The sequence below is a fragment of the Seriola dumerili genome, unplaced genomic scaffold, assembly GCF_002260705.1.
Source record: "Seriola dumerili isolate Sdu_G_001 unplaced genomic scaffold, Sdu_1.0 BDQW01000116.1, whole genome shotgun sequence".
NCBI classification, from domain to species: Eukaryota; Metazoa; Chordata; class Actinopteri; order Carangiformes; family Carangidae; genus Seriola; species Seriola dumerili.
Window position 1 is genome coordinate 871,801 of NW_019174371.1, and position 13,565 is coordinate 885,365.

A 13,565-nucleotide genomic window follows, 5' to 3' on the forward strand; every position below is an offset into this window, starting at 1 on the left:
TCCTGACAGAAGGTTTACCATGACCTGCGGTGACGGTGTTCCCAGAACCATCCTTCAAAAGGCTTCACACAGCAATTATGACAAAATTTCACACAAATGCTTTTTTTATTTTATATGATTCTGGATAAATAAGGATGTTACTTGAAACTAGTCTGAGTGGCGGAGGCAGACTTCCATCAGAGTCCATTCTCCATTCTTATTATACTTGCACTGACTGTCCTTCTTCTTCTTGTTATGCATCTGATGATGTACACCCATCATCAGTCCCCAGGCCAGGAGTTTCTGTGGCAATGTCTCAATGAGGCTTCTTGCTTCATCATCCCACTCTGATGCCCGCAGGGAGGGGGAAAGGAGTTTTAAACTGGAATTATCCCTTCATATTCAACAAACCCTCCATTCCACTTTCTTACTTAGGTAGTCTCTGTCACCTTCACATATGGCTGGATCAGTGTGTGCTGCAGTATGCGTCTGTTTGTTGCAACGACCCTGTGATAAGCCTACTCTGTCGTTCAGCACTCTGCTTTTCTACGGGGGGTGGGGGGGTGGGGGGGTTATATCTTCTCAATCATCAGAGCCGGCTGCTGACTGACCTTCACTGAAACTGCAAACACAGTTCTTCTTCTTCACTCAGTCACTCCCTAAACTGTGGGTGAGTCGGAAAAGAGGATGAAGTCATCTCCCTCCTGCAGATTCTCAAATGCCATGAAAACAGTTCAGGTCTTTCCACTCGACTGACCACAACTGCTGTAGTAGCTATCCCAGCACATATTGGGGAAGAGGAGGGGTACACCCTGGACAGGTCTGTCCTGTTACCTGGGCAAAGTTCCTTTTGGTGGAAACGCACCCTGAGGTAAGTTTTCTTTTATCGACCATAATACAAGCCACTGAATCCTGAAAAGTCCTATCCCCCATTAGGCAAAGCTCATGTTTCTATTTCATCACAGTCTGTTCAGGAACCCGCTGATGGAATTATGAGTGTAGATGTCCTTGGAACACAATGTAGGCTTGCTCCTGGTGGTATCACACAGTCAAAGGAGTTTCTCAGTGTATTGGACTTCACAGAGAGACTCCAGGAAAACCTCCAACAGATCCTCCCCCAAACACGACTTTAGAGCTCTGCTGGAATTCCATCAGCGGCAGGAGCAGGGCCCAGGGACAGATGCTGTGTGACACTTGTGTCTTCCTGCAGGGTGAGAGATCTGTCAAGTGCCTCCCTCTGCTCGGGCCTAAGTCTGGGCAGTCGCTGAAACAAAATCTCAACACACCACCTGTCACTGTAAAACGCACTTCGTTTGCCAAATTTCCTATCTGTGCCTCCTTTGACATCACAGCCCTAAGTGGCTAAGTGGTCTCAAATGTAAGGGTTGTTTAGGGGGAGGGAGAGCTCAAGAAAGGTAGAGGGAAAGTGCCAGATGAAAAATCCTCCACTTATGACTATGGAGGCACTTTGTCCTTGTAACTGAAAGACCTATAGCAGGGGTATACAATTAAAATTCAAAGACGTCCAGCTACCTTTTGAGCCAGCAGCGTGTGTGTGATAGAAAAGGTGTTTTATGAATGTGTGAGTGAATGGGTGAATGTGGTTTGTTGTGTAAAGTGCTTTCAGTGGTCAATACGACCAGAAAAGTGCTATATAAGTGCAGTCCATTTACCATTTAGTTAGAAAGAAAATTCCCTTTTAGAAATTTCCTCAAGCAAAGGTCCCAAACGTGAGTCCAGGGGTACACTCTAATAATAGTACTCTAATAATAATTAAATGCTCTTGTCTCATTTCAAGGAAGATCAGCACTGTAATAAGTTATAGAGAGCTTTTGAAAAAATGCGCATCTTAAAATAAAGTGCTTAATTTTAGAAAAATGACATGATGACACAGCTTGAGTTTCCCTTTTTCTTCTTTATTGTTGATGTCATTTCACATCTGAACAGTCTCAACAGCTTTTTTAATAAACGATCTCGACACATCTTAACAATTGAACAGCTTTAACAACTTTCTTTCCTTCTTATATTCCACTCACCCAGCTGTTGTCTCTCATCTCATCTCTCCCCTGTGTTCGTATCTCACTCACTGACTCAAGTCCCAATGATTATAATAATAATAAAAATAATAATAATAATAATAATGAACTTTATTTGCCAAAATTGGAGTAATGTGATCTCTTTTCCTGGTTTTTGTTAAAACTGGCTGCTGAGTTGTGTAGAAATGGTAATCCTGAATAAAGTGCGTTGCGTGAGTCATGTATGTGGCATCTTATAGTGTAAGATAGGGTCTAACTCTACATTTCTCAGGTGATAATTATATTACCATGTGGTAGCATATATTTAAAAAATGATAAAGACCAAGAATCGAACCCTGCGGAATACCAAAAGGCTTTTATGTTTTCTAGAGACATGGTCGCCAAGGCTAACAAAACCAATTAACCAATTAAGAGCCGTACCTTTTATGCCAGTCCCATTTTCAAATCTGCCTAGAAGACTCTTGTTGTGGTTAAGTCCAAAAATAGACTAAATAGCTGTGTCCCCTTCTAAAGCCAGATTCAAATGATTTACAACGCATTCAACTGGTCTGTGAGTTCACTGGGCCACAAAACCAGAGCTGTAAGGCTAGAAAAGCTGCTGGGTTTAAATAGAAAATTTAATAATGCTCAATGATTTATAGATTATAGGTCTGGGTCTAGTGACCTCAGACTTAAAGGCTCTTACTCTCTCAACACCAAGCGGGTCTTATCTTCTCCCAACCTAATTTCCCTGCATTTTGCATACATCCACCATGCGGCTGAATCTTTGTGACGGAAAACCAAACTGTCACAAGAGAGAACAAAACAGCCGAGGACTCAAGCTGAGGAAAATGTGCATTTCATTCTTTGCAATGAGTCTGCAGAAAATTCAACTGACAGTCTGAAACATCACGAGTGAGAGAGAGAGGAAAAGACAGGCAGGCGTAAAGATGAGCATAAAAGAGAGACAGAAAGAGTGTGTGTGTGTGTGTGTGTGTGTGATACTGCAGCATCTGTGGCAGCCTGCATGTAGTGTACTGTATATCGAAGTTGGGTCACTGCCAAGGCCTAAGGCTCTGAGAGCGGGAGCACAGGCCAAGGGTACCAACACCAGCTCCCATACAGCCAAGAGTGCATTCCAGTGTAGTGGACCAAGCACTCACAAAAGCAAAGGCTTAGAGAAAACACGCACACACTCAGACACACACTGGTGACAGAGGGGTGGTGATCATGGGGGAGGCTTAAGAGCTTCAAATTGCCCAAAATTGGATAGTGTGGTCCCTGCTGGAGATTGAGAGATAGAGATAGAGAGGAAACCATGGGTCTGCCATTTCTGGTCTTCTGGGGTGATCTAAATCTGTGGCTGGATGGAAGCAAGCAAAGCTCTATGGGTAATGACCCTAAAAGCGTCCATCAAAAGGGGATACCCACAGGTTTCTTCCTGAAATTCACAGTGGGGAGTGGAAACAGAGATAAAAGATAAGAGGAAAAAAAAACAAGCAGAGATTTTTTTTTTTTTTTTCCAAACCACTGTTTTTCCGACCAAAAAGACAAATGAAAAGGGTCAAATCAAGACAAGTCAGATGAAGCCTTTCATCCATTATCTCTAACATCTTTTTTTCTCATCAGATAAAAGACAGTCCAAAGTTAAGTCTAATTACACTTTCTACAATTCACAATGTGGAGGATAATTGATCGATGATTGAGTGATGAAACTGTGTTTTAATACTCTCTCCGCAGATCAGTATGTAATTAAAACAATTACATGGACATTAGATTAATTATAATTCAAATAGAAGTAGGTTATAAATAAAACTGGAATACAAAAGGAAGGCAGGAACGTCTGCGGCCGTCTATCTTCAGCATTTCTTGTGACATTCAGAATGGAGGTTTATGATTGGTGGCTGCTGCTTTTTTATCACTGTCTATGTGACGATTGTCATGTCGTCTGTAACCCTGAGCTGTGCTCTGTCTCAGCAGTAAGACAAAAGCAGTGGTGGTTGAGAATAGAAAATGCTGGGAACAATAAGAGACTGTAGGTGGGTTTCCATCTATTAATTTGTATGAATGATATATAAACTTTATTTGTATAGCACCTTGCTCAAGTGCTTCACTTGAAAGAATAAATCATTAAAATAAACAAAATCAAGCGATTACATGGAAAGCATAAAATCGGTAAGACCTCAATACTTTAAAGGCATTTAAGGCATTTAAAAGAAGGGATGAGCGCTGCATAAATATGGAGCAGAGTGCAAGATTTCAGAGCTAGTTAAAGGCTGAGTTGAAGAGATAAGATTTGAGTTTACTTATCTATAGGTCGTGTTCCGTAGCTTTGGGCCGTTACATTCAATAAAGCCACAGTCGATGGTCTCAGTGTTCTCGGAGGTACATAGTTAATCAGGGAGTTACCAATGAAGCTTGTTCCCTGCCCGTTAAGGCCTTTGTATATAAGGAGGAGGACCTTGAAATCAATTAAAAATGTAACAGAAGGCCGATGCAGAGCAGCCAGAAGTGGACTAATGTGCTCTCTCCTCTTGGTAGCTTCACCTGGTAGAGCGTGTGCCACGCAGCAAGGCCGAGTCCTCGCGGCAGTGACCAGGGTTCGACTCTGGCCCGGGGCCCATGCTGCATGCCATCCCCTCTCTCCCGCCCCTTATTATGCCAAAATTAATCGTTTTATGAAAAAGAGAAATGTACTTCATTCTTATCAATAAAAAAATGAGCCCATTGTAACTAAAGATATTATTTCAAGTGATTAATTTCAATTGAATCTCTCCTAAATCCAAGTTGGTCATTATTATATTTCAAACTGTTATGAAAAATGAAGTTGAAATTAAATACAGGTTAACAGGATGGATGCCGGATAACGCCATGACCCACAATGTCCCAACAAAAACTGTCCTGAAACTGTCACCGGCACTCGTTAAAAGTAAACAGTGGTCAAAGTGAAAACAAGGCTGTCCAGGTTCTCGGAAAGTTGATGTATAATTTAGAAAACTTTCACCCTGCAGTGATGTGCTCACTTGAAAAGACTTTCATTTTAGCTTCCATTCAAATGCTCAAGGATGTGACTCTTTCTCAGCTAATCCCCCTCTCAGAGTTTATGTGTATCCTGACAGTTCAGAAAGAGTCATGTTGAAGGCCTCTTTCAACCAGAATAAGCCTGCCATATCATTCCCACTTCAGCGACACGCTCGCTGGCTTAATTGCATCGCTGAGGCTCGTGTGGCGTCAAACGATATGAAACGCCACACAGGGGTTAATATTCCCGCCAGACACGTTACGTGACAAGTGAAGTGTGCGTTCTCTTTCATTTCGGATCAGCAGATGTGAGCCGCATGATGAATGTGACTAACATTTTGAGGAGTACTCGTGTACCGCTGTAAGCACAACGTGTGTGTCAAAGGTGAAAAGCCACAAGCTGAGAGGAGGAGTCACTGACAAGTTCATGCCTGACAGCCACGGACTTTCTTTTCCTCACTTCTCCTTCATACACAATTATTATAATGACGACTGGGGCCAGAAAACTGTTTCATAATAGTTAGATACAGGTTAGAGGACCTTCATCGTCATGGTTATTTCTATTTCTATTCAGTAAAACATAACTGTGGGTCATAATTTGCTGCTTGCAATCATGAGCTTGTGTGTTACACAGTGTTATAACAGTGTCTGGTGTATATGTAGAGATGTTAATATCAAGCTGCGATCATGGAGGTAATAGTGTCAAGATGTCAACAGATAATTGTGGCTGTGGAAGCAAAGAAGGAGCTTAATTAACTGTAAAAATGATAGTTTGAAAAACAATTCCCAGCACAAGGTCCACTTACTGGAAAAATGTCATCAGGTAAAAAGGTACAAGCAATGGGGAAATTTCCAATTAGTGCTAAGATATTTTTATCAAATGAAAACACTCTTGTGCAAGTTTACGTAAAGTGAAATGAGTGGCATTCTTCAGTGAGCTTAACGCCGTGTCTACATGTTCCTGCTTCCACCAGCCACATCCTTTAAGCAGAAAGAAAGAACGAAAGAAAGAAAGAACGATCAACATACATCCAGGTGGAGGGGCAAGAGAAAGTGGGATAAAGTTGGATAGTGATTGGTGTTTAGCTGTCTCTGAAACTGAAGAAAACCTTGCCAGAATTGCAACTAGTACATACATACACACCCACACACACACGCCAAAGCCTCATCGTACCTGCCAAAGCACGGAAGAGGAAAAATATGACTAATTACATCTCTTTCCAAGCCATTGAAAGAGTAAATACCAAAGAAGAGACATGCATATTCATAGCAGGGCACAGCGGGATTACCTTGGATGTTGAAAATCATCCAGAATGAGACTGTGAAGTGGAAAGAGGAAGCTTTTGACACAACAAATTGATGATTATTAGCCCGACAGACAGGGAGCCAGACATGGACCAACAGACAGATTCAGAGAGGCAGCATTAACACCACGCTGAAAGTCTTATGAAAGCTGCCTGCTGTTTTCTAACGCACGATGATGCACTTTTAAAATCACACAGCAGCTTTTGATTTGGTTTAATACACTGCATAGTCAGGAAACTTTGGCACCATAATTAGCACACCACTGTGTCTTACTATTGTGAGTCTGGAGTAAAGTTTGGATTGAACTGAACTGAATTTTAATATAATTTGAATAATGAAAGCAGTGAAACTGAAACTGTGATGTTACCCTGCTGTTAAAGGACATGAAGACTGACAGTGTTTCCCACATCTTGAGCACTTAGTTGTGGGTTAGGTCCTCAATTAGTACATCACAAATCTTAAATTTTAACTATATAAAAACAAACTCCATTTTAAAGTGTGTGTAATAACTACACAATTACACTTTTCTGGTGTATTATTTGAAGATACATTTGTTGTTTTAAGAACCAAAAACCATCTCAATGTAGTTTTACATCTCCTCTCTCAGGCTTCTCTCTGGAGCTCTCGTAACAACAGGCCGGTGAGCCAATCAGAAGAGAGGAGGCTCTGAGCCTCTCATCTGATTGGCTGACTGCTGTCTGAGTGATCCAATAAAAATATAGCAGATTTGAAGTAAACTACTGGAGAAATCAAATCCTGCAAGGTAGGATGGTGGGTCCAGGTGGGCGGGGCTTGACTGCTTTGTTGTGACATCACAAAGTTACAGAAGTCCTGACGGCTGGTTTTAAGGCTCAGTTTCTGAATACAGGCTGTGTGCATTTCTCTGTGGACTGAGGCTTTGATACTTTCACAGTATTAATATAGAACCTAGACCTGATCTATAATCAAACAACACATGGACATCTACCTTTATACAATATGTGACCTTTAAATTGTACTGCATGTTCAAGCGATACACAGGCCAGCAATATTCGCCTTGAATTGCTGTTTGTGTTTGTGACAAAGAGAAGCTAACTTTAGCTGTTAGCTAGCATTGCACGCATGAATTGTATGTGTGGTGTGGTCCCTGTGAGTGCAGCTCTTACTCTATTCATTTGAAATACTCCAAAAAAGAATCCTGTTTGATTTTCTCCATTTATTGTAAAGACTTAAGATGCAACCAAAAACACATTAAAATACCTCCATATAGCAAAACTTTAGCCAGTTGCATATCAGAAAGTAATATGAAATAAGAAAAAATTCTGGTTAAGGGCAAATCTAAGAATGAATGATCTAACATGCACAGCAGGAAAGCAAATGTTCAGTGTTTCCACATTTCTGTGCATTGATCATGAAAATAAGGCTCAACTGCTGTTAAACAAAAACAGATGGACCAAGTAAAAATAATGCACTCATGATGCTTTGAGCGTCTCCATCACACAGTGGGAAGGAGAAATAATAGGAAACAACCTGTACATGGCAGTTTGGAACAGCAGGTTGTTTATGGCGACTGCGGACTAGCTTGACAGTTGCAACTGATAGCTCCCAAAACTGCTAGAATATGCCCCTGAGCAAGCTTCTAAACATATTGTATATGCGCCTACAGAACCTGTAGCAAGAGCTGCCACTGAAGCTGGTATGAGGAGAGAAAACAACCTATTTTCTTGTCCCTGTGGTAATACCACGGCAACTGTACGTATGTGAAGTCTCTTCACCAATAACCCCCCCCCCACACACACACACACACACACACACAGACCCAGCCAGCTGATGAGCTGTTGTCTTTGCACGTGTCATTTCTATTGGCCTCAGCCATGATAAAACATGTTATTAGTGTCAGTGTCTCTATGCAGTATTCAGCGGTGCTGTGCAGGCTGTTCGGCAGATGAGTGTTTAAAAAGCTATGTTCTGATGTGTATATTGAAGCTTGAATTAGAGCTGTCACTTTGGTGTCATAGACTGAATGCATGACAGAATTGAAAAATCATGTTTACGTGATTAAAAATGTATGTCTGTTAAAGGAATATTCAGTTGCAATTTGTGAAAATATACCTTTCGTAACAAGCCTGTCAGCAGTGATTCCTCATCGCTGAGGCTAAAATGATGTTGTTGCTTTTAAGAGATGATATGGCAGGTAAAAACTTCCTTTCATAATGTTCTGTAATGTATCGATCTTGTGGAACCAGCTTGTAACTTGAATAAAATGGAAAAAAAAAATTTTTACCATGTGTTTCTCTTTTCTTTTTTTTCCCAGGCTTGCAAGATGTCCTGCCAGAGTTCCTGCGTGGGCGTTTTGTGGAGGCAGCCCTCAGCTATGTGGCGTGCAACTCGGAGGGCGAGTTGCTCTGCCGCAACAATGACTGCTGGTGCCGGTGTTCCTCCCGCTTCCCAGAATGCAACTGTCCCTTCGCTGACATCAAGGTCATGGAGGAGAACCTGGAGAAGAGCAAAGAGGCCTGGAGCAGCTTCAACCAAGAGTTCATGGAATCAGGTAGGAGCTGTAATGGATCATATGAAACATGTCGAGGTGGACAAACTGCTCATGGTGACGTTGTGTTGAATGAGGTTTTAGTTTTATGGCAAAGGGAAGCCATTGAGATTTTGTTGGAATGACTATTTAAAAACCAAACCAGTGGATATGTCAGTAAAGAATAAGGTTTTAGGTTTAAGGACTGAGCAGTTAATCCTTTCATGTGCAATATCAGTTGGTAAGACTGTTGTGGGCACAAGGAAACTTTGTAATACTCGTGTAGACAGCTTTAAGATATAATACATTGAAAATGAGGCCGTATTAAAGGTCCTATTTTTCTCATTTTTCTGGTGTTTTATTTGAAGTTTTGACCCATAAGAAGATAAATCTGTGGTTTTAAGAACCAAAACCAATTCAAGCTCAATCCACTCATGGTTTTAAATGTGCAAATTGAAAATGTGCATTAAAAGGGTTGGACAAATCAATCAGTTTTTTCCACTAAAGAAAGTGCTGCTTGATTAAAATCTCTTAATTCCTTTGAATAAACACAATAAGTTGTTGTTTGAGGCCTTAACTTCATAGTACATGATGCTCTGTTGATAAAATACACATTTTACTGCTTACAGTTTTCATTTTGGCTGAGACAGGCTGAGGAGGTACTGAAGGTGTTTACAGTGAATAAGAAAGATGAGGCTTGGACAGCTGGACTGGGATTGTGTTGCATAAGATTGTTCCTGTTCCAGTAGGATGGTGATGAGTTATAGCTCCAAGCTGGCTTGTAGTTTTCCTCAGTAACACTCCATTTATTCGGTGTGTACCTGTTAAGTGTTGTTCGAACTGTGTTCATAATCACTTGTGATATTTACTGACAAACAGAGCGCAGTTATCCAGGATGTGTGATAATACCTGGTGTGCAGTTCCATCGCTGCTCATTTTCCTCATGAAGACAAAACACAATATATGAAAGCCTGATATGTGCGCGTCCAATGACTTCAGGATGCTGTATCTCTCATATTGAGGGATGTTGTCTTATAAGTCCATCAAACAGCAACGTCTAACTTTTGAAGGAAAATCATGCAAAATTTGAACAATAGCCATAATTATGAGATAACTTTTTTCCCAACCCATTTGAGGAGACGGACAGGAGTTAAAGTTGTGCGAGGTTGTATTTTAACCCTAACCACGATCTTTTCCTAAAACCTAACCAAGTGGTTTTATTGCCTAAACTTATTGAAACTGCGACGGGCAGAAAACCCTGAAAGCGAACTTCTCCCAACAGCTTTTTCCTGGGGGCCCTGAGCCTTTCTTCTGATTGGCTGACTGTTTTCTGAGTGATCAGATAAAAAATATAGCAGATTTCAGGTAAAACAGTCAGAGAAACCAAATCCTGCAGGTGGGCGGAGCTTGGTGACTGCTTTGTTGTGACATCATAAAGTTCCAGAAGTCCTGACGGCTGGTTTTAAGGCTCAGTTTCTGAATACAGGCTGTGTGCATTTCTCTGTGGACTGAGGCTTTGGTACTTTCACAGTATTAATATAGAACCTGGACTTGCTCTATCATCAAGACATGGACATCTACCTTTATACTATGTGGGACCTTTAAGGCCAATGTGAGGTCGTCACTATTCGATTCCCTCACGTTACAAACCTCAACTCCTTAGTTGTCCACCGCATAAGATGACATCACTGTCAGCTTTGTTGTCTGATTGTAGTATTAATAGTAGCATCCAAAGGAACAGTAGTTGGAGTAATACAGGAAGTTAAAGTAGTAATCTACACCAGTAGAAAAGGATAAGGAAGAATACAAGTTGTTGCAATTTTATTTCTAATACTGAAAGTTAAACTTAAGAATTTATGATGAGTATGTGCGGAGGCCTGTCCCCCTCATATGAAATTAAAAAGATAATTTCACAGCAGTGCGACTCATTTCTACTGAGCTAAGCTGTCTTATGAAAGTTAATAATTAAAGAAAAGTTGAATGGGAACTCAATATTGTCTCAACTTCTTCATTCTCTAAAAAACACAGGACTTGGGCCTTACGTTATTGCTCAGCGGAACTCAGTGTGTTATCTGTTTTTGACTTACTTCTTGAAACTGCTGCATTATTAAACATAATATAGTAGTGTGCGACAAAGTTCAGAGGCAGCAGTGTGAAAGCTGTGCGTTGGCGTTTCGAGTCGCGGTGACGGAGGCCCCATCAGGTGTATAATCTCATTCTTGTGAAATCGATTTTCAGCAAGCTGGGCCGCTTTATCAAAACTATTTATCACAGAGAGTGAGACACAGGTGTGTGATGTAATGGCAGCAATGATGAAGAACAAGTCGGGCGTCACTTTCTAAATTAGCTTTTTTTTTTTTTTCTTTCGTTTTCCTTTTTTTTTTTGATACATCTCAACACATCACCAGCTCATTTTTTAATGACTTGGAAAGTGAAGGCAGGATTTAATTGGAGACAGGTTTCTGGCAGCCTTTTTTTTTAAAACTTTGTGTGAGTGTGTTGTGTCTCCCTGGAGAGTTCATGTGTGTGTGTGTGAGATTGCGTGTGCTACCATTTATGTGGAAATTGCTTTGAGAGTGACATTACGAAGGTAAGCAGCATTTTTCTCGGTATTCACTTAGTCTCATTTTGACAGCACCTGACTTTTGCAAGGTGTTTTTTTTTTGTGGCATATTAAAGCTTTCTGAAGATGCACTGACAGTATTGAATACAGAGGAGGAAGACGAGTATTTCTGAGGCTTCTCTTGTTCTGCTGACTTTATGGTTTTTGTCAGGAGCGTTAACTTTGTGCTGTTTGTCATGAAAAATGAGGCCTTTATGTACTTTTACAGACTGTGTTTGAATAAGGAGCTAAAAATATCATGAAAGGCTTCTCGGTTAGTTGCACACATACACACACACACACACACACACACACACACAAGGACAGACAGTGCAGACATGCATATACTGTACACCCACAGGCATGTATCCAGGGATCATCAAATTTTTATCTAAATTTAAGGAACACTCAATCCACTTACACATTCACGCGTGCGCTCGTCCTTACACAGGAGCAAGTTGGGATGAAAAATGAATGCCTAAAGATGACAGGAGGGTAATCTACATGGCAAATAGTGTTTGACTTTCAGAGCTCTATGTTAGTATTTATTGTCTCTCCCTCCTCTCTCTCTGTATTTCCATCTCTCCCCTTCTCTTCTAACTCGAACACACACACACACGCACACACACAGTGGTGTTTGGCTTCTGGGCGTGCCTAGGAAGTTGGGCTGACTCTCGTCTGCTGGGATGGGCTGATAAATTTATTGTGGTGAGAGGAAAACAACTGGGAGGATTGTGTGCGTGCATGCATGTGTGTGTGTGTGTGTGAGATTATTCATGTGTGTGTTTGTGTGTGTTTCTGAGAGACAGAAGGAGGACAACGAAGAGACTAAATCATTTTGTGTGTCTGTGTGTGCGAGAGAAAAGAGGAGAATAATACCCTGAAACCTAAGCCACTCACTATTTCCCCAACTTAAAAACCCAAGGCTAGCTTGATAGCTAGCTACGCACGCATACACAAATCACATGAGCTCTCTGCTCTAAGCTTTTCTCCTTTTTTTTTTTTCTGGGTAGATCTCATGTACAGTTTGTCCTGGGAAGGTATGAATGAGCCTGAGCCTGGAACATCACACCTTTTGGTTTTGCTGAATTGGAAAAGGCAGCTTTAAGGCTCAGCACTAGATTCCTCAATACCTAGTTCTGTACAGTGTGTTAATGAAATTACACTCTCAGATTTCTGATACCGGATGCTTTTGTTTTCTTTTCAGTGTGTCTTGCCCTCCCAGGGGCTCAACGTTTTTCTAATGTAGTGATTCAAGGTTTCTGTATAGATTAATGTAGTTTAACAAACAGGAAATGAATGTTGTTGACATTATAAATTTAGTCCCAGATGTCAGCGCATCCCACCTGCTTTAGAATACTCCATTTTAATAGTTTTCAAAGACTCTCTGTCTTAAAGGATATGTTTGTCATTATTTTATATTTATTATTTTTTGGCCAAACCAACACTGGGTCGCGCTTGCTGACATTCTTTTGTCCACACGAAATAGTTTGAGTCTAGTGAGCTAAGACATAATAGCTCTATTTTCTCTCTACTGTTTTTACCTGTTCACCATTGCACAACATTTAAAGGAGCTATTTGTAAGTTTTGCTATTGCTACACTGCTAACGTTAGCATTAACAGGGGTTTACTGACCAGTCTAGAAGAAATGTGCGAAGAAATTTACTCACCAAGATCTGTCTCCAGAGGTGGAAAGCAACGCCAATGTTAACTCTAGTCTCAATCACATCTTTTCTTCTACTAAAGCTAACACGCTAACCAGCTAGCCCGGGCACGTCTTGTCACTTTCTGATAGCGACTCACTGTAGCCTCCAATTATATATAAACAACAATGGCCGAAGCTCTTGTCAAGCGACAGTCACCCCCTTTTAATTCAATAAATTAAGTTATTGAAGAGAGGAAACACAGGTCTCTGAACTAACAAGTAATCCCTCTGATAATGAGCCTGGTATACCTAGTCTCTCTTCATTGTTGTCTAATAAACTATTTAAAACACTGTCAAGACTGCATGCTATTGCGCAATGTCACAAATTTTTGTGTCAAGGTTCATTAAATTTGAACTCCACCTGGAACATTCACACAGATTAATTTTGCCTCCTCAACCAGAGGTTATTGCATATTGTGGTGATTCCATTGG

At 40.9% G+C, this 13,565-nt stretch overlaps 1 protein-coding gene across 1 annotated transcript in view; it reads left to right on the forward strand.

Annotated features, from left to right (window-relative positions):
* brinp2 (BMP/retinoic acid inducible neural specific 2) overlaps positions 1 to 13,565 on the forward strand; it is a 120,118-nt gene that overhangs the window by 64,783 nt on the left and 41,770 nt on the right. The window contains exon 5 of the mRNA XM_022748095.1: positions 8,614 to 8,850. Within this exon, the coding sequence (XP_022603816.1) occupies positions 8,614 to 8,850 (237 nt within the window). The remainder of the gene's footprint in view (positions 1 to 8,613; positions 8,851 to 13,565) is intronic.